At 42.2% G+C, this 27,965-nt stretch overlaps 1 protein-coding gene and 1 non-coding gene across 8 annotated transcripts in view; both read right to left on the bottom strand.

Moving 5' to 3' along the window:
• The window catches only part of AK9 (adenylate kinase 9), a 159,637-nt gene that overhangs the window by 72,449 nt on the left and 59,223 nt on the right, over window positions 1-27,965 (bottom strand). For all 7 annotated transcript variants that reach the window (XR_011388592.1, XM_008263360.4, XM_070073706.1 and 4 more), the window contains 7 exons: window positions 26,776-26,915; window positions 26,515-26,695; window positions 12,998-13,142; window positions 8,797-8,886; window positions 8,634-8,708; window positions 4,611-4,694; window positions 2,951-3,096 (listed from right to left, as the gene is read on the bottom strand). Coding sequence is in view for 6 of the 7 variants with exons in the window: in XM_008263360.4 (XP_008261582.3) it covers window positions 2,951-3,096; window positions 4,611-4,694; window positions 8,634-8,708; window positions 8,797-8,886; window positions 12,998-13,142; window positions 26,515-26,695; window positions 26,776-26,915 (861 nt within the window). In the remaining variant the exon portion in view is untranslated. The remainder of the gene's footprint in view (window positions 1-2,950; window positions 3,097-4,610; window positions 4,695-8,633; window positions 8,709-8,796; window positions 8,887-12,997; window positions 13,143-26,514; window positions 26,696-26,775; window positions 26,916-27,965) is intronic.
• Window positions 6,935-7,215, bottom strand: LOC127493376 (small nucleolar RNA U85). The gene has a single exon (XR_007923429.1). It is a non-coding gene; the product is annotated as a small nucleolar RNA U85 (small nucleolar RNA).

Raw genomic sequence — 27,965 nt, 5'->3', positions numbered from 1 at the left:
CTGGACAAGACAAAACCAACAGTATGGACCCAGCCCATGGCTTCAGCAAAAGAGGCGGCTGGGAGGCGAGGCGCTGTGGTCACTGGCACAGCTCGAGCTGCTCTGGTCCAGGAAAATTCAAAGCTGAGGGGAGGGGCACGGTCTGGGGGCATTAGAGGGTGCCAGGTTTGGGTGTAGCAGCGACAACAGCTTCCGTTTAGGAGTCTCTGGAGGGTGACTCCACAGTTGGAAAAGGCCATGGGGTGAGGCCAAGCAGAGGGAAAGTGAGACTTCGTGGAGATTCTGGGGACAGAGTGGCAGGGAAGAGAGCCACGGGGAGCCCGTACATGTGCTATGTGCCCAGCTCAGCTGACAACAGAGTCACGGACTGGGCTCCCAAGTGCTTGTCCAGCTGAGAGTAAAGTGGTTCTTTCGTTTCACATCCTCAAGAGGAGGGGTGAGGGAGAGAAAATACCTTATAAAAATGATACATTTTTTTTTTTGACAGGCAGAGTGGACACTGAGAGAGAGAGACAGGGAGAAAGGTCTTCTTTTGCCGTTGGTTCACCCTCCAATGGCCGCCAGCTATCCCCTATCATTTTGTGATTTTTAATTTCGCATGTCTGTTTTTTCTGCAGTGAAACATGCCATTTCTGTATTGTTATTTTATATTACTCATATTGTTACTTGTGAACACGTAGAGAAGGTCGAGGTGATAAAAGACAAGGAGACTGATGATAGAGATACACAGAGAGACTGATAAGATGGGAGAGAGAGAAGAGAGGAGACGAGACTGAGGGAGTCAGAGGAAGTAGGACAAGACTCAGAGGTGTGGGAGGCATGGGGAGACACGACTGTGCCAAGTACACAGATAGGCTAGTACTTCAAAACCTGTGTGGGAAGAATAGAATTAGAAGATAATCTGATTTGGGTGTAGCCATTTTTTGAAATCTACTAGTTGTTTTTCATAATAGGCATTTTCCATGAGCTCTGTGAAGACTCTGCATATGCATGGATTTCATATTTTCTTTCATACCCAAAACGAACATCTTTTCATTCTGTCTTTCAGACATCTTTTGAAGTCCCTTCATAGAAGGGCAGAAACACAAGAGCAGAGACGCAGAGCTGTTAGGGAGCAAGCAGTCCGTGGAAGAGCTCTCCCGAGCCAGTGTGCAGAGCAGCGGGAGCGGGGGCAGCTGCTGCTGACAAGGGTGCCCGGGGCCCTCCCGTGTGCCTCCTGTGTGATCCATAGCTAGGTCACGGCAGCAGCCACGGTTTGTCCTAGGAAAAAGTACCTTTGCATCTCCATGACAAGGGAGTGACTCTTCCTTTGGTAGAAATGAGAATTATCATTGTTTCTGTATTTTTAACGGTTTAAAATATTTTTTAAAAGATTTATTTATTTATTTGAAAGTCAGAGTTACACAGAGAGAAGAAAGGCAGAGAGAGAGAGAGAGGTCTTCCATCCCGTGGTTCACTCTCCAGTTGGCCGCAATGGCCAGAGCTGTGCCGATCTGAAGCTAGGAGCCAGGAGCTTCCTCTGGGTTTCCCATGTAGGTGCAGAGGCCAAGGACTTGGGCCATCTTCTACTGCTTTCCCAGGCCATAGCAGAGAGCTGGATCAGAGGTGGAGCAGCCGGGTCTCAAACCGGCGTCCATATGGGATGCCAGCGCTTTGGGCCAGGGCCTTAACCCACTGTACCACAGCGCCGGCCCCTAGGGTTTAAAATATTTTAAAACTATAATTCTAAAAGATTAAGTTACAGATGTAACTTCAGAATCCTCCTTAACCCAGAACTTCAAGGATCCATGATTCCACTGATCAATTAGCAAGTGAAATAAAGGCTATCTCCTTTATGCTGTAAAAGCCTGAGTTTGGGCCTGCCCCTCTGCTTCCTGTTTGCCCTATGATCCTTCCTCTGCCATCCCCTGCCCTCATCAGAGGCTAAGCCCGTGGGGCTGCCTAGTCTTGGACTTGAGCTTTCAACACTGTGAGCTAAATATACCTTTATTCTTCACAAGGTTAACTGCCTCAGGTATTTTGCTGTGGTGATAAAAAGCTAATGCACCCATGTGATCAACAGGTTCTTGAAGGCAAGGGCTGTGTTTAATCAATCTTCAGGAGCCTATTATTTAACACAGTTCAGGGCAAAAAGTAGGGGCTTGTGGTGTTTCTGAAGGAACCAACTGATGACAGAACGACCTGCAGAGGTGCAGAAGTTGCAAGGTCCTGATGAGGAAGCCTTGGAAACCCGAGACTCAGGGAGGCTAGAGGAGGCCGGGACGGAGGAAGTCCACCAGCTCTCACATACTAGTGTTTTCCCTCTTACATAATGCAAATCACAGAGCAACACGGAAGCTCATTCAGAGTCCACGGCTGACCCATTCTTGACTTTCGCCCTGAGTGCTTACCTCAGAGCTCTGCACCAAACAGCGCCACACTGACACGACGCCATCACCAAAAGACCAGCCTTGTGCTGTGCCGTTAGCGGGACCTAGCATTTGAGGCTTTCCTGTTCCTCTGGGACAGGAAAATCTCTAGTACGTCCTCTTCTCTCCCCCATGAACACACGTTCCCAGTGACTGGGTGAAATTAATTAGCTGTGGAGCAAAATGTGCCCCCATCCTTGACTCATGGATGAAATATCTGACTTTGGTTCTGGCTTCACAGGCACTCTCTTTACCAATGGAACTGAATCACAGACAACGGAAGTTAATGGATGAACGTCAAAGCTATGAAATTATATAACACAATTTTGTTGCTAACTGAAAACTTAAAGAACATCCGCAATTGTTCACTGGACTATTTCATACATAAGCATGTGGACTACAAAATGTGTGTGAATTTTAAGGCTATACATTTCAATACTGTAAGATAAGACTAAAATAATTATATATACAATAGATTAATATTTTGTTAGTTATAGTTATGTCAATGACAGAAATTAGCAGGTTGGATTTTTTTTTCTTACCTCCCTGAGGACTTCCTCCAAGATTTCAGCATGTTTTTCATATGGCTGTTCAAAGTTCAAGTCTTTAGTTGTTTTTATAGTCTCCTCAAGTATGGAAATAACTGCTGGATGATTAGCAGTGACTTCTACTGAAACTTCTACTGGGGCTAAAGCAAATCAAGTTAATAAATAAATGCCATTTACACCTTGAGTGGACAATACTATTTGCAATAAAGCATGACTGTCAGTTCCTGAGCCAAGAAAGATTATCTTTTTGGTACTGCAACACAGGCTATGGAAGTGGAACTAAGCCCAGAGAGGGGAAATGGTAAGTTGGGCACCACGGAATCCCAAATCAGCAGGACAGTGATTTAAAGGCAGTGCATCAGAAAGTGATAGAGGAAGTCACTTCACAGTGGACACCTAGACTGGGCATGGTAAATCTTCTTTTTTTTAATTGGAGGGGAGGTTGGTTCTGCTCTGTTGGCATAGTCTCATGCTCATGTAGTCTCTACTTTGAGACCAGGGCCTGGTTGGTAGCCTCAGTGGGTACAGTATTTGTCTGCACTGCCACAGGAACCACACACAGGATCTGTGCAGTCCTTGGTGTGAGCATGGATTCTGGAGCAACGACCCTCACCAGTGAATCAGGGAGCCCAGAGTGTGTGGAGGCACCCATAGTGATTGCCCAAAGTCCCAGCCACACCCTGGGTCCTCCCACACAGCAACAATGTTTTCACAGTCCTGGCGCACAAGCCTCCCACAGTCATGAGCACCCAGCCCCCTGTCAGTTCTCCCAGTAAGGCTTGGGCGTCTCCACTCAGCTAGTTGCTGGGTACGCAGATACAAGCTGGTGCAGCTTTTACTTATGTCCAAAATGGTGCCCGCCCTCTCTCTGCCTGTTACAGGGTGCAGGTGCCGGGTGGCTGGGAAGACAGAAACGTGCCTCCTTTTTTTTCTCCTCTAGTTGGGCTGGTACACTGTCCCCAACAGGGCTCCAAGCCAGAATCCTACCAGGCTCTTCCTGCAGCTTTATTGCTAATGGCTTGGGCCGCTGCAGTCTGGTCTCACCTCACTCTCCAAAGCTGGTGCTGAGGCGCTCGGCTGCTGAGTTGTGCATGTCCACACTTAGGTCTAGTGTCCCTTGAATTTGTGTGGACTTTCCTCTGCCGTTTTCTCCCTAACTCTTCCCTGAGATGCACTCTCTCCACTTTTTTTTAAAACTACCTTCTCTTAGACTCGAGCAACTTTCCTTATAGCCTGGATGGTCAAAAAAATGCAAACATATTTTTTTCCTTCAAGTCTTTCTGTCATTTCTTTAAGGGAGTTAATTCAGCAGGGTAGCGTACCAGTGTTTGTCCCTTATTTCCCCCCCTCTTCGTGAAATGATGGTTGAAGCTCCAGAAGCCAGCTTGTGAATTTCTATGGTAGTCACATGCCAGGGATGGAAAAGCAGAAAGATAGTTTTCCTGTATTCCTAATATTTTTTCCACTAAAATGATAAATCATGCGTCACCTCTTCTGTGTTCCTGTACATCAACCTATTCATAATAGGGTAGCCTTTAAGATAAAGTTGAATACTGATACTTTATACAAAAAAACTCCCCAAATTTCTCCTTCTAAATTCTGAAGGTGCTACCTGTGCTTTTCAGAACCACAAAATGCCCAAATATTAATTTACCTTTGTCTGAATATGTCTTCAGATCTTGACTATGGTCTTGAGAACTCCTTTTAAATGTGGATGTTTCACTGACATCTTTTTCATCTGTGGATAAAACATTGTTAATATCTAAAGAACATTAAAGAAAAATGCAGGTGCATTTCCAGGGAATATTGTAGTAGGGGCCCAGGGACCCAGGACTCACATTCCCCATTTTTAATTAACATAAAAACCAATAATATTCAAACAGGTAAACATATCTATTAGCAAGGGGAAAGTAAAGCTAGAAACTTAAGCTGTAACAAAACCAGGAGTAATTCCAGTTTAATATGATGCCAGTGGTTCCAAAGGGAAAAACATCGACAGCGCTCTTCCTAAGAATGCCAGCAGCCTCCTGACCCCAGGAGGTAAAGACTGCAGGGTAGGGTGGCTGCCTTGTCACTCCCATGTGCTGGCAATCCTTGTAACACTCCAGCAGTGGGGAAAGGCACTGATGAGTGCTTCCCACTTGGACTGCCTCCCCCAGTGAGGAAACTGTCTTGGGGAGGGTCCCTCTTTGTGGGTTAGTGCTGGAAACTCCATGGTGGCAGAGAGTGGACTCCCAGCTGCCACTTGTTGGCCAACATTTTAATGCACAGGGTTGTGGTCCTTTGGAAGGTTTTAGGTGTTGTGTTGGGGGAGGAGGGGAGACATCTGTGAGCTGCTGACAATGTCCTGTTCACCTGCTAGGCTTGAAATAAACAGCAGGCAAACATCTGTCTAACTTGGTAGGAGGAACTGAACAAAACATTAGATCTACATTCTAAACAAATAAATTATAGATGCATGTACAAATGGATATAAAAAGGGTGGATTAATTTGAAGAACAGATTTAAGAATGTGTGTGTGTCAATGTGTTTGTGTGAGAAATTTCTTTTTTTCTTGGTTACTCTTCCTTGCTTTATTTTTTCATGGCAGATATCACATTCTAATACTCTACATGTTTTATTTTATTTTATTTATTTCCTATCTCTCCCTACTTGAATATAAGCTCGATCATGACAGATATTTTGATGTCTTTTGTCCAGAAAAGTAGTCAGAACAGTATAGGTATTTAATAAATATGTTTTGGATGAATTAATTCTTAAAGTTTCTTGTTCCAAATAGATGAGGTAATATTTGACAAATATGGTTGAGAATTTACTTAGTGTAAAAAAGTTGCTTAAGTTGAATCTCAAAATGTTAAGTAGGATCTGTAGGCTTGAAAAGTCAATCACACATACTGATGATGTACTGTTTTTAGTTATTCTTAGCCTATTCCTACTTAAAAAGTAATATTCCCTTTTTTTATTTTTTGACAGGCAGAGTGGACAGTGAGAGAGAGACAGAGAGAAAGGTCCTCCTTTGCCGTTGGTTCACCCTCCAATGGCCGCCGTGGCTGGCGCGTTGCAGCCGGCGCACCGCGCCTATCTGATGGCAGGAGCCAGTGCTTCTCCTGGTCTCCCATGGGGTGCAGGGCCCAAGGACTTGGGCCATCCTCCACTGCACTCCCTGGCCACAGCAGAGAGCTGGCCTGGAAGAGGGGCAACCGGGACAGAATCCGGCGCCCCGACTGGGACTAGAACCCGGTGTGCCAGTGCCGCAAGGCAGAGGATTAGCCTAGTGAGCTGAGGTACCGGCAATATTCCTTTAACATCAAATATGAGGAATGGAGAAATTAGGTCTGTATCTACATATGACTAGATTCAGGTAGCCTTTTTTTTTTTAAACAATATAATACTAATTTATCAAAGAGTTCTCCATAATGCTAAATGGCTAATGCTAATTGGTGATTAGAAATTCTAAATAACTGATAGTTAATAACTAAGTACACTGATATAATTTGCCTTCTGGCAATAATCAGATGTTTCAGCGACAAAGTACCAATAAAATTCTCTTAACATATTTCTATCATTTTGTCACACTGTCAACTTGAATCCATTTTTGTGATAATGTGTTTGATAGACCTAGAAGAAATTTCTGGTTGAGAGGAAGACTTTTTTTTATTTTATTATTTTTTTTATTTGACAGGTAAAGTTACAGACAGTGAGAGAGAGGGAGACAGAGAGAAAGGTCTTTCTTCCGTTGGTTCACTCCCCAAATGGCCACTATGGCTGGCGTTGCACCGATCCGAAGCCAGGAGCCAGGGAAGACATTTTAAGAAGAAAAACTACCCAATTTGGAAAAAAAATGAAAAATAATAGACTAAACTGGAAAGTTTATACAGAGAACATATAATTGATACAACACAGAAAATTTGGCCAAAGACAAAAAATGGTCACCTCAGAAAAGAAGACATGTAAATGGTTAACAAATAGTAAAATAGTAAACTTCAGAAGTAAAAATTATACTAACATTGAGAAAGAGCAAACACTGGTATGTGATCTGTACGCTAGTGAGAGGAACATAATTTGGAACAACCTTTAAAGATTCATCATCTCTACTGAAGAGAGGTAGTTGAAAAACAGGACAAAGGTCTTGTTGCTATGCCTTTACAGTGGACACTGTAACTGCACTGTCCACCAAGGTTTCAGACCTTAGGAGGTCAAAGGTCCTCAGGTATAGCCAAACCACTTGAATCACAGCAGCCTTGATATCATGATGTGGCTGCAACAACTTTCATATGGAACCAGTAGCTCATGTGTATCACCTCATATCCACTAATCTGGTAATTTCACATAGTTCAATGCAGACAAACTTTATATAAAAATTCACTGGAGTATTATTTGTAGTAGCAAAAAAAGATAAATAACTTGATAAATAACTTAAATTTCTAGCATAAAGAACTGCTTAAATCTACTATCTAACAACAGGGAAATTGGACAATAATTTAAAATGAAGGTTAAAGTATTTCTAATTAAGTAATGCAAATATGCTACATCATAAGTCAAAAAGGTAAAAATAGGTGGGCATTTTGCCTAGACGTTTGGATGCTGGTTAATATTCCTGCACCTCACACTGGAGTGCTTGGGTTCAACTCCTGATTTCAGCTTCCTTCTAATGCGCACCCTGGGAGGCACTGGTGATGATGGCTCAGTTAACTGCGTTCCTGCCACCCATGTGGGAAACTTGGACTGAGTTCCTAGTAGGCATTTGGGGAGTGAACCAGCAGATGGGGTTGCTCTCTCCCTCTCTTAGTTAAAAAAAAAAGGTAAAACTAGTTTAAATTATAGCTATTATGTAATGTTACATTACATATAGCATAGGGGTCTTCAAAAAGTTCATGGAAAATGCACATTACAGAAAAACTATGCATGGATGTCAACATTTTTTGCATCAAAATCAACATCTTTTAATTCTACTTTCCCTGATACCCTAGTATAGTTACAATTATGTAATGCAATACTGTATGGTCTTAATTATGTTAAATTACAAATAGAAAAATTTTGCAAAGGTTTTAAAGAGCACAATATGTAAATGACAAAATTTCAGTTAAAATTATATATTCATGATCTGATTCTAATAAATTAAAGGAAGAAGAGAGCTTTTAAGAAGGTATCTCTAATTACATGATAATGATTGTGTCACACTTAGAAACAGACAAAAGCACTTCTTTGGGCTCTACTTGTATTTGACTCTCTGTTTTCTATATTCTGTTCTTCAGTATATCTATTTCTGTTCCATAGATGTTCAATTTACTTTTTATTTTTAAACAGTTTTATGTATTTATTTACTTGAGAGACAGAGAGTTCTTATCTGCTGGTCACTCCCTTGCAATGGCCAGGGCAGGGTTGGACCTAAGCCAGGAGCTGGAACTCAATCCAGGGCCACCATGTGGGTGGCAGAGTTTCAAGTTCTTGTGCCATCATCTGTTACCTCCCAGAGTCTGCATTAGCAGGGAGCTGGAATCAGGAGGTGAGATGAACCCAGGGACTGGTAATCCAGTGTGGGACACTGTATCCCAACTGACGGCTTCACTGCTAGGCCAAATGCCCACTCCCAAAGCTGTTCAGTTTAGTGGAAAACCAGATCTGCAAGCACGATGCTAGCAATTCATTTTGTTACTGTCTTCATCAGTATTCGCACCTTGGTCATCGAGGACATTTTCTGACTTCGTTTTGGCTTCTTCAGCTACCTCTAAAAGGCTGTCATGAATGGAAGCTGCAGTAAAAGAAGACTACACTTTACCAACTGATCTTTCTAGATTAGGAAAGCTCTGGCCAACACCTCTAGCAACATAGTTCTTCACCTTCTTCACCGAATGAGGAATGCAATTCTGAAAACTCTTCAAACTCTTTTCTTCCAAAGTGTTTTTGAAATTCTCTTAAAGTTGTCTCAGCTGAAAGAGAGTAATCGCCATGTTAGAAAGAGGTAGTTGGGGGATATGGAGATGAGTCTAGTGGTTTAAACGTTACTGCTTCAAAGTCAGAGAGACCTGGGTTTGAGTTCTGTCACTTAAGAGCTGTGTGACTTCGGTAAATCACTTGATCTCTGTGTCTCAGTTTTAATGAGGATCATTAGACTCAAAGCATTGCTGCAAGGATTATACATGGTCAGGGATGTCAACATCTAGCTTGGAAACTGGTGGGCACACAGGAAGCCAGCACCATCTTAGCTCCCATCTTCTGAATTGTGCGACTTTTTCTGTTAAAAATCTCTAAATTCTCCTCTGACAAATTTTCCTTAAAAATAAATTGAGTTAAATTCAATAGCCAAAAATTCCAATATTTTAAATTTTAAGAAAGGTGAACCCTGTTACTGTCAGATTTAGAATCATCATGGAATTTGAGAAAAAAAAGCAAGAGGCTTTTAGTTTGAATTGTATGGAAGACAGCATCTATTTCTACGTTCCTATGGGAAAAGGCAATTTGCAGAACTCCAAAATCTACAAAGTTACAGCTTTTATAATTATTCATTTGGCTTCCACCCAGTCCTTTATTGAAATGTGAGCACCAGTAGCACGGGGTTTCATATGTCTTGATCGTTTCTGCACTCCTACTGTGTAAAATCATACACAGCATATGCTCAAGATCTATTGAATGCATTCATGAATTCGTTTGGTTCGGTCTTAAGTAGGCTGAATAACAAGCCATCATGGTAGACTGAGCTAATTTCTTCAGTTTCTGTTTGTAAGTTGCCTGTAATTTTAAAATTTTTGATTTTCATTTTGAAGACATACTAAAATATATTTTACATTCTAGATCACACACACACACACACACACACACACACACAGAGACAGAGAGAGAGAGAGAGAGAATAAATTTTTTCCGTGGTTCACTTCCCAAATGCACACAACAGCTGGGCTGATTGTAATATGAGATGAGGGTACCTCAAATTAACCAGCTGTACCACAATTCTCACCCCAATTTTTTTGTTGTTAGTTTTTGTAGTTTCATGTGTACCAAGATGGATTCTTCTACTTGTTTATAGGCTAATGAGAAAGAAGAGGGGGCAGATTTATCAGGCAAATAAAGTACTCTTGTCTAGCACCCTTTGCCATGTAGGAAGAGATACTTTCCTTGTTACTTACAAAGTTTTGAGCACAGAAAATGGTGGGAAAATTTCCAATTTGGGTAAAAAAAAAAAAACAAACACCTGATACAAAAATCTAACAAATAGAACACACACACACATAAAAGAAAAGTATGAATGAATCACACTTATAAATGAAGGGAGAGTGTAAATCAGCAAGCAAAAGTGAAAAAACAAATCTTATAAAATAATACTCCAGGGGTCGGCATTTAATCTAGCGGTTAGGAAGCCAGTAAGGATGCACACTTCTCAAAATGGATTGCCTGGGTTTGATTCCAGGCTCCAGCTTCTGACCCGCTTCCTGCTAATGTGGACCCTGGGAGGCAGTGGTGGTGCTGACTCAGGTAACTGGATTCCACCACTCATTCGGGAGACCTGGATTGCATTCCCAGTCCCCGGCTTTGGCCCTTACTGAGGGCCACTGCAGACATTTTGGGAGTGAACCAGTGGATGGGAACTCTGTGTTTTTTTTTTTTCTCTGTGTCTCTCCACCTCTCAAATAAACAATAAAATTAAAAAACCAAAAATAATGAAAAAATACACCATGACCAAAAAAGATTTATTTCATAAATATAAAAATGATTTAATGTTAGAAAACACATCAGTATAATAAATAAGTCAAAAGATTAAAAAGTTTATGATTATCTTCAAAAGATTCTGAAAAGGCATTTGATAATTTTATGCAGTAATCCAAGATCAAAATATTCAATAATTTTATATAGCAAAATTGGCAAGGATCCATTTAAATAGGTTCACTACCACTATCATTATTTGACATCATAATAGTACTACCAGTCTACATAATTATTCAAGAAAGGATACAAGCACAAAAATTGGAAAAAGAAGTTGATACTATACTTTTTTTCAAATGCTGTGAAAAATCCCAGAGAACCAATTAATAGCATTCTGTAAGAATTAGGAAGCAAGTTTAATGAGGTGGATAGTTACAGATAAATATATAAAAATCAAATAGCCTATCAATATACTGGTAATTACCACTTAGACAATGTTATAGTAAAATGATGCTATTTGAGAGTAACTGAATGACAAAATATCTTGGAGCAAACTTATTGACAAAAACATGGACAATTTGTGAAGAGAGCTACAAAATGTTATGGAAAGCTACAGAAACAGACCAAAGGGTTGAAGAGAACTCTGATTTAATATTACAGGTGAAAATTCTTCCTTCCTTATTGTGTAATAACACAATCCTCCCAATGAGTTTTGTTGTAGAACATGACAAAATTATAAAAGCTTCTTGTAAGGACATCAGTCAGATCAGATCAGAGTTCCATCTTTATTAAATCTCATTTAACCTTAAATACTTCTCAGACCCCCTACAGCCACAGCTTAGTATGTAGGTCTTCAACAAATGTGTTTTTGAGGAACATACACACTCAGTCCATAGCATCTTTCATTCTTTTTGTTTATTCCTTTTCATATATCAATTTATTTCCATTTGTGTCTTATACATATCTGCATTCCTTCTTGTGTCTCTTTTCTTTTTTTTTTTAACTTTTATTTAATGAATATAAATTTCCAAAGTACGATTTATGGATTACAATGGCTTCCCCCACATACCGTCCCTCCCACCCACTACCCTCCCCTTTCCCACTCCCTCTCCCCTTCCATTCACATCAAGATTCATTTTCGATTATCTTAATATACAGAAGATCAGCTTAGTATACATTAAGTAAGGATTTCAACTTTTCTATTCTATGTCAAAAGTCTTCCTCAATGTTTTCTTGAAGTCTCTGATCTGATTTTCTTGCTCTTTCATTTATCCTCCAGCTCTATCCATTTTGCTATTTGAATGTCCAGCTCTACCGTTTTTGCTAATTGAGCCCACCTCTATTTTAAGGCAGAAGGGAGAAGCTGGGAGATTTGCTATCCCCTTAAGAGGACACTCAGCTTCCTGTTTCCTGGTACACTAATCAGTATTCAGGTGAGAGTCTTTACCTAGGGAGATTACTGATGCCATAAACAAGAGTGTCAAATTGTTAAGTCAACAACAGGAGTCACTGTATACTTACTCCTCACGTGGGATCTGTCCTTAATGTGTTGTCCAATGTGAAGTAATGTTATAACTAGTACTGAAACAGTATTTTACACTTTGTGTTTCTGTGTGGGTGCAAACTGATGAAATCTTTACTTAATATATACTAAATCGATCTTCTGTATATAAAGAGAATTGAAAATGATTCTTGATGTGAATGGAATGGGAGAGGGAGCAGGAGATGGGTGCGGTGCAAGTGGAAGGGAAATTATGGGCGGGAAAAGCCATTGTAATCCATAAACTGTACTTTGGAAATTTATATTTACTAAATAAAAAATAAATAAACAAATAATACTATCTGGAAAAAAAAAAGCTTCCTAATATCTAGTACAGTTCCTGGTCCACACAAGCACTCATTTTATGGAATAAACGAAAGGAATAAAAAGAGAAAAATTATAAAACAAGCTATTTTCAGGAGGAATTTATATTACTAGCTTTAAAAAGTATCATAAAACTTTGATAATTATATTCTACATTAAAGTGAATAACACAAATACAGAGATCATTAGACTACAAAGCTCAGAAGCTTATACACACACACACACACACACACACGCATGCACAAACATGCACCCTTAATTTAATATCAAGATAAAGTTGGCATTTCAAGTCTAGAGTAAAATTATGGATAATTTTGTTGCTTGTTACTTGTAACACTTGCACACCATTTAGAAAAAAATGGATTATGATACCTATCTAACACAAAATGTAGTACAGTGATCATCTTAATTAGAAAAAAACCACATTATTTTAAAATGAATGTATGTAATTTTGCATATACCACAGGACTGCCATTAATCATTACAAAGATGAATAGAAAAAAAAGACAAACTTCACACATTTTTAAAAGATGGCTCACCTTGAATTTTAGCTTGTTGTTCTGCTAGAAGTCTTTCTTTTACAGTTCTAATAGCTGCTTCAGTGGCTTCAGTAATCGTATTTTCTATTAACATCTCACGGGCTTTTTCAAAACGTGGTTGAACAAGCGTGCTATAGTCAACTACCTACAAAGAACATTTGAGAAAGTCAACATAAGCACATGGTACTGTGAATGTTAAACACATTCTCTGTCTCACACTCTCTTCCAAAAACATTAACACTGTCTGAAGTGCCTTTAGAGTTACATTCAGAACTCATGGGTTGATTCCAAGATGGTTGAATAGGGAATTATGTACTTCGCTAAGCTAAATAGTAAAAAAAAAAAAAAAAAAAAAAAAAAAAAAGTAGGAGTTGCACTTTTAGGGGAGAATCAGAGAGAAAATCACAGTGGAAATTCTACATAAGGAAGAAGAATGCCATGCACCTGTGTGGAAGGGGTGCGTGTGCAGCATGAACACGGACATAACACATAATTCCAACAGCTGAGAGCTGGAGAGGGTGCCAGCTTGGAGATGGAGGTGAGGTCAGACTGCAGCAACCGTGGTGATATCATTGGAGGGAGAGTGTGGTGTGAGTCCGGCCTGCAGCCTTAGGGGCTAAAGGGTACCTGTGGACCCAGTGGAAGTAAAAGGAGCATGTTTCTCTCACCCTATCCTCCCCACAATGGCACCCGAAGCCATTTTGGGCAAAAGTGGCAGCCGTGAAAGCCCCTGTGTGTGTGTGGACAGCAGCTGGCTGAGACAGGATGCCATCTTCTAGTAGTACTGGCAGCAGTGCTCTTGTGTACACGTGTTATCCAGAGATTCTAACAGAGGGAAAAATCATGATCCCCACTGGCTTTGAGCTTGGCTGGGAGGGTTGACAGGGGGCTGGGCATGCACTTAGGACTGTGAGGCACTCCCAAAATCCCAAAGGCTCTGGGGTTCAAGCACCCACAGATAGCTGGCTTGGGGAATGTCTGTCTCTCTCTGGCCAGGCTGGTGGGGCAGAGTGGACTCTCTGCACCCAGCAGCTGTGGGAGCCTTGGGTGCTGAGACTCTGGGGACTTTGTGGTGGCATGAGAGTGTACAGAGGATAGATGGGTCTCTGGGCAATCACTGTGTGTGGTTTCACACATTCAGAGCTCCTTGGTCGTGTGGGGTGGGTCATTGCAACAGGATCCGTGTTCAGAGTGAGTACTGTGCAGATCATTTGTGCAGTTCACATAGCAGTGTGGATAAATGCTGCACCACTAGGGGCTAACACCTGGGCATTGATCACCTTAGAGGAGAAATGACAGTGTGACCACACCAACAGAAGTGACAATTCCCTTCCTTCTGTTAACAAGAGGAGATCTACCACGCCCAACTTGGGTTTTACTCTGGATACTTGCTTCACCCTAGAACATGGACCAGAACTCCCTGGCTACACCCAGCACACACCTGGGTATTCACTGAAAGTATAGACATTCCACTAAGCCACAGAGGGATAGTTCAAAGATAAAAGCCATCAGAGGAAAAAACAAATATCTCTATAAATGCCTAAAAATAAATGCAGAAATTCAAGAAACAAAAATAAGGAAGCCAACATGACCCTCTCCCCACCAAAGGAACATAACAACATCTCAATATTAGAATGTGAAAATGAAGAGATTGATGAAATTTCAGAAATGAAATTTAAAGATTAACCATAGGATTACTCAAAAGCGATCAGAAGAAAATCTACAAATTAATCCATACAGGATATGAATGAAAATTTTTCCCATGAAATTGAGATTTCAAAGAGAATCAGTATCAAATATTAGAAACGAAGAATTCAACAGATCAAATAAAAATGTGGTGGAAAGCCTTAACAACAGACTTGGTAAGGCAGAAGAAAGAATATCCAAACTAGGAGACAAATCTTTGGAAATCTTTCAGTCAATTAAAAAAAAAAGTTCTTAGAAAAATTAAAAAGAATGTTGGAGATTTATGGGATACTACCAAACAACCCAACATATGGTTCTTAGGAGTTAATGAATGTGTGGAAACAGAGAATGAACTAGAAGGCCTATTTGTGAAATAAGTAAAGAAAACATCCCCAATTTGAAGAAGGAAGGAATGAAAGGAAAGTATAGGAAACACATAGAACTCCTAATAGACATGACCAGAAAAGATCTTCACCATGACACATTGTAGTCAAACTTTCAACAGTAAAATATAAAGAAAAGATTTTCTAAAATGTGCAAGAGAGAAATGCCAGATTTCTTTCAGAGGATCTCCAATTAGATTCACAGCTGACTTCTCATCAGAAACTCTACATGCTAGGAGAGAATGGAGAAACATAATTCAATCCTTACACAAAAATCCACTGAACATGGACTAAAGACCTAAATCTACGACCCAACACCATCAAATTATTAGAGAACATTGGAGAAACACTGTAAGTATCGGCACTGGCAAAGACTTCTTGGAAAAGACCCCGGAGGCACAGGCAGTCAAAGCCAAAATTAACATTCGGGATTGTATTAAATTGAGAAGTTTCTGTACTGCAAAAGAAACAGTCAAGAAAGTGAAGAGGCAACTGACAGAATGGGAAAAAATATTTGCAAACTATGCAACAGATAAAGGGTTAATAATCAGAATCTACAAAGAGATCAAGAAACTCCACAACAACAAAACAAACAACCCACTTGAGAGATGGGCCAAGGACCTTAGTAGACATTTTTCAAAAGAGGAAATCCAAATGGCCAACAGGCACATGAAAAAATGTTCAAGATCACTAGCAATCAGGGAAATGCAAATCAAAACCACAATGAGGTTTCACCTCACCCCAGTTAGAATGGCTCACATACAGAAATGTACCAACAACAGATGCTGGCGAGGATGTAGGGAAAAAGGGACACCAACCCACTGTTGGTGGGAATACAAACTGGTTAAGCCCCTATGGAAGTCAGTCTGGAGATTCCTCAGTAACCTGAATATAACCCTACCATACAACCCAGCCATCCCACTCCTTGGAATTTACCCAAAGGAAATTAAATTGGCAAACAAAAAAGCAGTCTACACCTTAATGTTTATTGCAGCTCAATTCACAATAGCTAAGACCTGGAATCAACCCAAATGCTGATCAACAGTAGACTGGATAAAGAAATTATGGGACATGTACTCTATAGAATACTATACAGCAGTCAAAAACAATGAAACCCGGTCATTTGCAACAAAATGGAGGAATCTGGAAAACATCATGCTGAGTGAATTAAGCCAGTCCCAAAGGGACAAATATCATATGTTCTCCCTGATTGGTGACAACTAACCAACCACAAAAAAGGAAACCTGTTGAAGTGAAATGGACACTATGAGAAACAGTGACTTGATCAGCCCTTGTCCCGACTGTTGATGTACAATTTAATACTTTATCCATTTTAGTATTATTTTTTGTTCTAGTTAATACTATTGGTTGAACTTTGTAATTAACACACATTTATTCTTAGGTGTTGAAATTTAACTAAAAAGTGATCCCTGTTATATATAAGAGTGGGAATAAGAGAGGGAGGAGATGTACAATTTGGGACATGCTCAATCGGACTTGCCCCAAATGGTGGAGTTAGAAATGTGCCAGGGGATTCCAATACAATCCCATCAAGATTGCACGTACCAATGCCATCTCACTAGTCCAAGTGATCAATTTCAGTTCACAACTGATCACACTGATAGGTCTAAGAGTCAAAGGGATCACACAAACAAGACTAGTGTCTGCTAATACTGATAGAATAAAAAAGGGAGAGAACGATCCAACGTGGGAAGTGGGATACACAGCAGACTTATAGAATGGCAGATGTCCCAAACAGCACTCTGGCCTCAGAATCAGCCCTTAAGGCATTCGGATCTGGCTGAAGAGCCCATGAGAGTATTTTAGGCATGGAAAGCCAAGACATTCTGGCAAAACAACAACAACAACAACAACAACAAAACACCTAAATGAAAGATATTTGAGAGTGAGATCCCAGTAGAAAGAACGGGCCATCAAAGAAGGAGGTACCTTTCTCTGAAGGGAGGAGAGAACTTCCACTTTGACTATGACCTTGTCTAAATAAGATCGAAGTCAGCAAACTCAAGAGGCTTCCATAGCCTTGGAAACTCATGACTAGAGCCTAGGGAGATTTCTGATGCCATAAACAAGAATGTCAAATTGTTAAGTCAACAACAGGAGTCACTGTGTACTTACTCCTCATGTGGGATCTCTGTCCTTAATGTGTTGTTCAATGTGAATTAATGCTATAACTAGTACTGAAACAGTATTTTTCACTTTATGTTCTGTGTGGGTGCAAACTGATGAAATCTTTACTTAATACATACTAAATCGATCTTCTGTATATAAAGATAATTGAAAATGAATCTTGATGTGAATGGAATGGGAGAGGGAGCGGGAGCGGGAGATGGGAGGGGTGTGAGTGGGAGGGAAGTTATGGGGGGGAAGCCATTGTAATCCATAAACTGTACTTTGGAAAATTATATTTACTAAAAAAAAGTTTTAAAAAAAAGAAAATTAAAGCTTTGAAATCTGAAAAAAAAATTCTGGAAGTGAATGAAGATGACAATGCAACATATCAAAACTTATGGGATAGAGCAAAAGCAGTGTTAAGAGGGAGGTTTATAGCAATTGGCACCTACATGAAGAAATTGGAAAGGCACCAATAAACAAGCTATCAATACATCTCAAGGAACTAGAAAAACAAGAAACCAAAATTAGTAGAAGGAAAGAAATAGCTAAAGTTCAAGAAGAAACAAACAAAACAAACAAGAAACAATACAAATGATCAGTGAAATGGAGAGTTTTTTTTTTGACAGGCAGAATTAGACAGTGAGAAAGAGAGAGACAGAGAGAAAGGTCACCCCCCAAATGGCTGCTACGGTCGGTGGGCTGCGGCTGGCGCACTGCACTGATCCAAAGCCAGGAGCCAGGTGCCTCCTCCTGGTCTCCCATGCAGGTGCAGGGCCCAAGCACTTGGGCCATCCTCCACTGCACTCCCGGGCCACAGCAGAGAGCTGGTCTGGAAGAGGGGCAACCGGGACAGAGTTTGGCGCCCCAACCGGGACACAACTGACACATCATTGGCCCAAGTAAACAAACAAACAAACAAACAAAAAAAGGAGGGGACAGAAATCAATAAAATCAGAGGTGAAAAAGTAAATGTAACAACACATACCATGGAAATAAAAAGAATTCTCAGGAATTACTACAAAGAACTGAATGCAACAAATTGGGAAACCTAGAAGAAATGGATAGATTCCTTGACAACATAATCTACCAAAACTGAGTCATGAAGACATAGAATACCTAACAGACCAATAACCAACACAGAGGTTGTTATCAGTAATAAAGACCCTCTTAACAAGAAAATGCCAGGACCAGATGGCTTCACTGCTGAATTCTACCAGGCTTTTTTTTTTTTTTTTAAGATTTTATTTATTTATTTGAGAGGTAGAGTTACATACAGTGAGAGGGAGAGACAGAGAGAGGTCTTCCTTCCGTTGGTTCACTTCCCAAATGGCCGCAACAGCTGAAACTGTGCTGATCCGAAGCCTAGAACCAGGTGTTTCCTCCTGGTCTCCCATGCAGGTGCAGGGGCCCAAGCACTTGGGCTATCCTCCACTGTACTCCCGGGCCACAGCAGAGAGCTGGATTGGAAGAGGAGCGGCTGGGACTAGAACTGGCGCCCATATGGGATAGCAGTGCCACAGGCAGAGGATTAATCTACTGCGCCACAGTGCCGGCCCCTCTACCAGACTTTAAAGAACTAATTCCAGTTCTTCTCAAGTTATTCAAAACAACTGAAAGGTAGGAAATCCTCCAAAATTTTTTCTATGAAGCCTGCCTCACCTTAATTCCTAAACCAGAAAACAATGCAACAGACAAAAAGAACTGCAGACCAACTTCCATGATGAACACAGATAACAAAATACTAGCAAACTGAAGTCCAACAATGCATCAGAAATATCACTCACCCAGACCAAGTGGGATTTATCCCTAGTATGCAGGGATGGTTCCACAATGGCAAATAAATTTTAAGTATATAGTTTGATGAGTTTTTACAAATATATACAAATAACCACCACCACAATCAAGGTAATTTTTCTATCACCCTCAAAAATCCCCTCTTGTTCTCTCTGTAGTCAATCTCTTCCTGTTCCTTCCTTTGTCTCAGGTTTCATTCCTAGCCCCTGGTCACTACTTCTGTTTTCTGTCATTCTAGATTAGTTTTGCCTTTTCTAGAATTTATATAAATGAAATCATACACTATGTGTTGTTTTTTTTTTTTTTTTTTTTTTGGCTTTGCTCCATTAACACAATGCTTTTGGCATTCATCAGTGTTATTCCAGGTATCCTTTTTATTGTTGTATGGATGTACCTTAGGTTTTCTTTTTTTTAATATTTTATTTATTTGGAATGTAGGGTTAAGACAGAGAGAGAGAGAGAGAGACAGAGACAGAGAGACAGAGATCTTTTATCTGCTGGTTCACTCCCTAAATGGCCACAGTGGCTGGGGCTGGGCCAGCCTAAAGCCAGGCGCCAGGAACTTCAAGTGGGTCTCCCATGTGGATGGCAGGAGCCTAAGCACGTGGGCTATCCTCTGTTGCTTCCTCAGGCACATTAGCAGGAACCTTGCTTGGAAGTGGAGAAGCCAGGACTCAAATCACTGCTCATATAGAATGCCAGCAAGAGAGGCAGCAGATAAACCTGCTGTTCCACAACGCCAGCCCCATACCACAGTTTTTGTCCACTGATGAACATGTGGGCTACGTCCGGGTTTTGACTATCATGAATAGACCAGTGGTGAGCATCTGTACAGTGTCTTATTTTTATTTTAACATTTTACTTTAGAATAGTTCTAAATTTAATAGTTCTAATAGTTCTAAATTTATAAAACAAAACTTGTGAAGTCATGATATAGAGTTCCCATACATCCCTCATCGCATTTCCCCTACCAATATTTCATTTTAGTATCTCTGTCATAACCAATGAAGCACATGTAGCTTACCCCACTTTTTTTTTAGATTTATTGACTTATTTTAAAGGTAGAGTTACAAAGAGGGAGGGGAGGGGCAGAGGCAGAGAGAAAGAGAGAGAGAGAGAGAGAGAGAGAGGTCTTCCACCTGCTAGTTCAATCCCCAGATAGCGGGAAAGGCTGGAGCTGAGCCAATCCAAACCCAGGAGCCAGAAGCTTCTTCCAGGTTTCCCAGATGGGTACAGGGGCCCAAGCACTTGGGTCATCTTCCACTGCTTTCTCAGGCCACAGCAGAGAACTGGATTGGAAGTGGAGCAGCCGGGACTCGAGCCGGAGGCCATATGGGATGCCAGCACCACAGGTGGCAACTTTACCCATTATTACCACAGCACCAGCCCCTCCCCTAATTTTTTTTATCTGAACTCCTTTTATCCTGTACAGAAGTCTGTTTGTGAATATATGTTTCCATTTCTTTTGAGTACATACCTAGGGGTGGAATTAATGGGCCATACAGTAAATATAATAACTTTCCAACTATTTTCAATGTATTTGGACTATTCTACAGCCTTACTAGTAATGTAAGAAATTTACAGGTCTTCCATACCCTTATCAACATCTGATTTTGTCAATATTAAATGTTTACCATCCCATTGGATGAAGAGAAGTATTTCATCATAGTTTAAATTCACATTTTCCTAATTATTAATGATCTTGTGCTTATGAGAAATTCACTTTTCTTTTCAAGCATATGTTCCAACTCTTGCATATTTAAAAATTTGAGTTATGCATTCCAGGTGGCCCAATAGAGACAACTGTAAGTGACTGCCAGGTTAAGAGCACCAAGCTCAGTAAACAAAAGTGGGAAAGTGGTAGGACACAGAGCAGGGACAGCACCAGGGAGAGAGGAACAAAGCCAACCAGCAAGGGAGTCCCCAGCCCAGTGTGGGATGGGGAAGGGGGATTCCTGCTGCAGGGGAAAGGGTGGGAATGAGAGCCACAATGGAGCTCATGGGTACCAACCCCTGACACGGACACTCCTCGCCAGAGAGGAACCCAGTCACCACACACCCGTAGCTCAGTGAGGAGCTCCCTGGAGGAGTCGCTGCCACTCTGCTTCAGAGAAGGAACTCCCAGCGTCTGCTCTCCACAGCCCCCACAGCCCCCAGGGCACAGGCTGTGGCAGTGTGCTGCCACCATTTTTTTTTTAAAAGAGTTATTTATTTATTTGAAAGTCAGAGTTACACAGAGAGAGGAGAGGCAGAGAGAGAGAAAGGTCCTCCATCTAATGGTTCACTCTCCAGATGGCCGCAATGGCTGGAGCTACACCGATCTGAAGCCAGGAGCCAGGAGCCTCCTCCAGGTCCCCCACAAGGGTGCAGGGGCCCAAGGACCTGGGCCATCCTCTACTGCTTTCCCAGGCCATAGCAGAGAGCTGGATCAGAAGTGGAGCAGCCGGGACTCGAACCGGTGCCCATATGGGATACCGGTGCTTCAGGCCAGGGCCTCAACCTGCTGTGCCACAGCGCCAGCCCCAGTGTGCTGGCATCTTGAGAAAGGAGTCATTGTTGGAGTCCACACTGCCTAGGAGACAGAAGCTCTCGCATATCTTCTTCCCAGGGGCCCCACAGACTTTTCTGCACTTGGTAAGGAAGACTGAGCCTCACAGATTCAATTGGGACCAACAAGGCAAGAACAGTTGCAACACCCTATCCCACAGAGCATGTCAGGGGACAGTGGGTGCATAGCAGCGGGGAGATCTAGCCCCTGAGATCCTAGAAGCAGGGAGCCTGTCCCCACACCTCTTGGCGACTTTTCTTTTCCCGTCTGCTTCCCCTCCCCACCTGCCTGCAGTGCATCACTCTTGCAACTGCAACCTGTACCCACTGGGACTCCATGCCAATGTCAAGGTCCTTGTGGTCCCACCCAATCTGTCTACATGGCCCCTGTCCCTCTTCCTACAGTGCCTGGTCTAGTACAGTGCACACTAGCTTGGGGCTCTGGCCTGGGGTTTCTGGGTCCTGCCACACCCAGTGCAGGGCTCCTAGCTCAAGCCCCTCCCACACGCGCATGGCTCAGCCTGCTTGATTGCGCTCTGTGCTGGGATTCCTGTGCCCCAGGCAACCCACAAGCAGCCTACAGGAGAGTGGCCTGGGAGTGTGTGCTCTGCCCTCCTAGAGCCGAGGCCACTTTCCCTCTGCCAGCACTCGGGGGCCCACCTGCCCTGCCCAGCACCAGCAGTGCTCTTGGAGCTCTGCAGACCGAGTGCAGGTGGTTTCTGGTACCAGCCATACCTGCCCTCAGTACCAGTGCTGCTCTTGCAGCTCCAGCTCCTGACTTGGTGGTGGCTGGCAGTCTGCGGGCCAGGCTCCTTGCAGCATCAGCAGAAACTGCTCCCAGTTCTCTCATTCAGGGATTCTAACAACTATAGTGGGTTCTAGAAGCACCCCACAACGCCACTACTGCTGCCATCAATGACAGCAAAAAAAAAAAAAAAAAAAAAAAAAGTAAAGGGAGACTAAACTAGAGCATACAATTGGAATGACAGCCAAAGTAGCCAGCAAAGTGGCATCCAGGAACGTTACCTTCAAGATAAAGTCTTTGGCCGGCGCTGTGGCTCAATAGGCTAATCCTCCGCCTTGCGGCGCTGGCACACCAGGTTCTAGTCCCTGTCGGGGCGCCGGATTCTGTCCCGGTTGCCCCTCTTCCAGGCCAGCTCTCTGCTGTGGCCCGGGAGTGCAGTGGAGGATGGCCCAAGTGCTTGGGCCCTGCACCCCATGGGAGATCAGGAAAAGCACCTGGCTCCTGGCTTCGGATCAGCGCGATGTGCTGGCTGCAGCGCACCGGCCGCGGCCCGCGGCGGCCATTGGAGTGTGAACCAATAGCAAAGGAAAACCTTTCTCTCTGTCTCTCTCTCTCTCACTGTCCACTCTGCCTGTCAAAAATTAAAAAAAAAAAAAAAAAAAAAAAAAGATAAAGCCTTCAATCCACAAAAACCATCTCCTAAAAGTGACAGAAACAACTGATGTCCAAAATGTGCAAAAATCAGCATAGGAACATGAGAAGTATGCCAAAGCAAGTCAATATTGATATGGGATAGACAGGGAGCTGGTTAGTAAACAAAGGAGCCCAGAGGCTCCCAGCCAGCTCCTTGTGGTAGCCCTGCACTGCTAAAACTCCAACCCTGCCCCTGTAGATTCAGTACATCCATTTTCCCAGGGTGCATCTGAGCCTCCTCTGTTATGCGGAAGATGCCATGATGAACACATGAATGTCAAGCTCCACGTGGAGATCCTGTGAAACCTTCCCAGAGATCACCATGCTCACTGAATCTCACCCAAACTCCACCCCATTTGTATATCAATTAGGTTACCACCCCTGATGGAATAAAGGGGACAACCAAACTGGGGAGCGTGTGATTCTCTCTCATAAGGCTGCACACATTCACTTCCGAATGTGTGCTTTCTCTTTCTGGTTCTTTAAACAAATCCTGCTCCTGTTCTTGCACTCTGTCTCTACTTTGAATTCTTCTCTGATGCTGAGACAAGAACTTGGAATAAATCCATCAGGGAACCCCCCCACACCCCTGTATCCCCAAAACAATATGATACCCCCAAAGGAACACAATAATGCTTCAGTATCAGACTAAAAAGAAAGGGAGACTGATGAAATGTCTGAAAAAGGATTTAAAAAATGATTATAAGGTTACTCAAAGAGATACAGGAGAATACAGACACACAGTTAGAAAATCAGTGTATCATGTGAATGAGAAATTCAGCACAGAGATAAAGATATTGAAAAAGAATCCAACAAAAATATTATAAATGGAGAATCCAAGAAGTCAAATAAAAAATGCAACACAAGCCTTAACGATACATTAAGTCAAGCAGAAATAAAGAACATATCTGGGCCAGCGCCGCGGCTCACTAGGCTAATCCTCTGCCTTGCGGCACCAGCATACCACGTTCTAGTCCCGGTCGGGGCGCTGGATTCTGTCCTGGTTGCCCCTCTTCCAGGCCAGCTCTCTGCTGTGGCCAGGGAGTGCAGTGGAGGATGGCCCAAGTGCTTGGGCCCTGCACCCCATGGGAGACCAGGAGTAGCACCTGGCTCCTGCCATTGGATCAGCGCGGTGCGCTGGCCGCGGCGGCCATTGGAGGGTGAACCAACGGCAAAGGAAGACCTTTCTCTCTGTCTCTCTCTCTCACTGTCCACTCTGCCTGTCAAAAAAAAAAAAAAACATATCTGATCCTGAAAAGGGTTTTTTTGAAATATCTTATCCCTACAGAAGAAAAAAGATGAAAATATTAAAAAAAAAAACCAGCATTTTTAATCTCTGAGATAACATCAAACAAACCAACATTTGCGCTTGGAGAGTTCCCAAAAGAATGGAAAAGAAGAATGGTTTAGAAAACCTATTAAATGTAATAATAGCTGAAAAAGTCTTTGATTTGGAAGAAAATATATATGTTCAAATACAAGAAGCTGATAAGACCCCAAAAAGACTCAGTCAGAAAAGAACCCCACTTTGACGTTATAGTCAGACTTTCAGAAATACAACACGAAGAGATAATTCTAAAATTTGCAAGAAGTAAGTGCCAGATCATGTCTAAAGGAACTCCTATGAGATTGATAGAAGATTTTCAACAAGAAAAAAAGAGTTGGTAGGAATATGGAATGATAGAGCTCCTAGACACTGCTGACAGGATTGTAAATTAGTAAAATTGGTTTGGGAAACAGTTTAGCACTAAAAACACCAGCTGAATGTATGCATACTCCATGTCCCAGAAATTGTCCTCCTTGATGTACCTCCAAAATATATATATATATATATATATATGTACGTGTGCACCAAAAAAAACACATACAAGTATGTTTATAGCAGTATTCATAATGTTCCCATCTAGAATCAATCCAAGTTTCATTAACACTCAAATGTAGCTAAATAAATTATGATATAATTCAATCAACACAATATGATAAAATAAAAATAAATGACAGCTATTTGTAATAATACTAGTAGGTAGCACAATCATAATGTTAAGTGAAAGAAAGAGGCACAATACATATAAATTGTTTAAGACCATAAAGTTAAGTAAAACACATAAAATTAACCTACCGTATTATGCTTCCATGGTGAAATGGTCAGGCATAGAGTTAGATATGACTGACTCAGGTGGGCACAAGACTCTTCTCCAGGGCTGGACCCAAGGACACTGCTCTCTGCCCAGGGCCACCCAAGACTGCCCACTGTGCGGTTTAACTTGTGGTTAAAGTATCCTGATGAAACAGGAGCTCAGCCAAGCCAGAAAAGTCTGATTTGTAGCCACATGTGCAGAGAGCCCAAAGCTATGAAACTCCCAGATGCCAATCACAAATGCCAATCATGAGCATCATGGCTACATCAATAATCAGAACCCTTAAGCTTTAGGGATAAAACCCCAAAGCCAGAAGAAAGGGTGCCAAATTTTCTCTCTTGGAAACTTTAATAAACTCTGTTTTACTATCCATAGTTTTGTCTCACTGAGCTGTAATTCATTATCTGTTGTGAAAAAGACTCAAGGCAAGCTGGTGGCCACCAGTGAGAAAACCATTACAGAAAAGTATGGTGGTGAATACTGTAAAATTCAGGGCAATGGCTACCTCTGCAGGGGGACTGGTGTTAGGAAGAGGCATGCGAGGGCTACTAGGGTGCTAGCAACACTCCATATTTGACCCGAGTGACAGTTATATGGGGGTTCATTTTGTGACAATTCAGTGAATTTCACATTTTACAATAAAAAGTTAGGAGCAAATAGAAAAAAGGTTACTCTGGTGCTTATAAATATTCAGCAGCCCTCTGAATAACCCTTCTCGTTGGTGGTCTGCACTGCCCTGACTACATTTTCAACCCTCATCCTGTGCCATTCCTCCATTCACATGTTCTAGCCACACTAAATTTCTAATTCCTCTACCTTCCAATTCTTCATCAAACCCTTTGGCTCTGCCTTCATAGGATATCCCAAATATGCCTGCTTCTTCACTGCTGTCACTCTTGTCTAAGCCCAAAATTGTATCTCTTCTCTCACTGAGAGAGGAAAACAAGGTAACTGGGGGAGAAGAGGTCAAGAAACTGACTGGGGGGGCGGGGGAGGGGAGTGATGGGAGGGCTGTCTTTGTAGATATTAAAGTCACCAAGAATTAGGTCGGAGTGAATATGTGGGCAGAATGGTGGGGGGAGCCCAGGAAACAGATGAGTCGAACCAAGGAAGTAATGGGTGGCATTGGTTGGGATGACACAACACTCGAATCCAAGGGCCTAACAGAATCAGTGTGGTCTGGAAGCAGCAGTAACAGCAAGGGGGCGGCCTTCCCCATGCCAAGCCCCGTGGAACAACAACCCCACTGTCAGTGTACAATTCCGCAAACTCAGAACAAAAAAAATTCTACAAATTAGAACCAAGGGTAGACAGCCAGATGAAAAGCAGGAAGAAAAAGATGGATAGATGGATGGAAGGAAGGAAGGAAGAAAGGCAACCGAGTAAGTAGGCAGTTACCTTTCCTTTGTAATGTTCTGCAATCAAATCGGCAAGCGTTGTTTTCCCAGCGCGCTGAGGTCCACATACGACTACTTTGCACGGTGGTGCCGGCATGGGAGGAAGAAGATAGCGTCGTGGATTCAATGAAAATGCTTTTAAGGCTTCTTCTGATGAAAGGCAGTACAATTTACCTAAAAAACTTTTCAAAATGCCAAAATAATAAACAACTGAAAAGATGGAAGGGTACATTTTAAAATTAAGTTCCAAAATCTGACTTACCTCACAGAAAAATCTGGTAATCCTGGATATATGTTTCCGTCTTTTAAAGCAACAGGACAAGCCCGGCCCCATCTGCTCCTCTGCCACCTGTATCTCGGTGCGATCATTTTATAGGACGCGAGGACTCGGAGCAGCTCCTCCTGTGGGTCACAAACCCTGCCTTAACATGTGGGCATGTGTTCTGGTTCCAAGGCTGTGGCCACCTCCTAGCTCTGGGGCGGTCTCACACCATCTAGAGCTCACAATGGCATTGCCCCCAATTCTCAGCCTGGACACCTCAAGCAGTTTCTCCCAAGGGACCTTTCTGAAGTGGCTTTCTGGATCCAGGGCCATGGGGCAGCTTGGAAGAGAAGCTGGGAAGAGGGGTGGGGACTCCACAGCATCCCTGTGGCTTCTGAGTGTAGCTGCCCTGGGTATCCCGGCTCCAGCAGCTCCGGCGGTTCCTCCCCTGCCCTGACTTCACCCCCACCCACTCTGGGCTGAAACAGCAGCAGCGGATCCCAGCTGTGCAGGGCCTTGCGGGTCGGAGCACCAATTTATTATTTTTTTTCTTAATTGCAGCTTTCTTCTTGTGGCCTAGATTTGGTAAGACTATTTTCATTATATTAGAAAATCTTGTTTAAATTTTACTAAGCATTTTCTATCAGATGGTAGAATGAGCACAAGACAGCTACAGCCTTTCCTATCATCTTCAGAAAATACATCTGGGAAAAGTCTTCCTGAAAAAGTCTAAAAATGTACCAGACTCTTAGCCATTTAATCTAAGTATTTAAATAGTATGATGTTATAAACAGAGTGTTTTTGCATTTACTTAAGTATGACTCTTCCATTCTTAAAATTGAAAGTCCTCTTCAACAATCCTTCCTGCTGGTGACCTCCAAAGAAGTTAAATATGAAGGTACTTCAGAAAGATTTTGAGAAATGGAATTAAAAGATGCTTATTTTGGTTTATTTTTCTTTCTTTTTTTTTTAAGATTTATTTATTTATTTGAAAGGCAGAGTTACAGAGAGGCAGAGGCAGAGACAGAGAGAGGTCTTCTAGCTGCTGGTTTACTCCCCAGATGGCTGCAATAACCAGAGCTGGGCTGATCTGAAACCCAGAGCCAGGAGCTTCTTCTGAATCTCCCCTACACATGTAGGGGCCCAAGGACTTTGGCCATGTTCCGCTACTTTCCCAGGCCATAGCAGAG

Source organism: Oryctolagus cuniculus, chromosome 5 (assembly GCF_964237555.1).
Source record: "Oryctolagus cuniculus chromosome 5, mOryCun1.1, whole genome shotgun sequence".
In the NCBI taxonomy this organism is placed as follows: Eukaryota; Metazoa; Chordata; class Mammalia; order Lagomorpha; family Leporidae; genus Oryctolagus; species Oryctolagus cuniculus.
The sequence above is the reverse complement of the archived record's forward strand: the minus strand, read 5'-3'. Positions and strand labels throughout refer to the sequence as shown.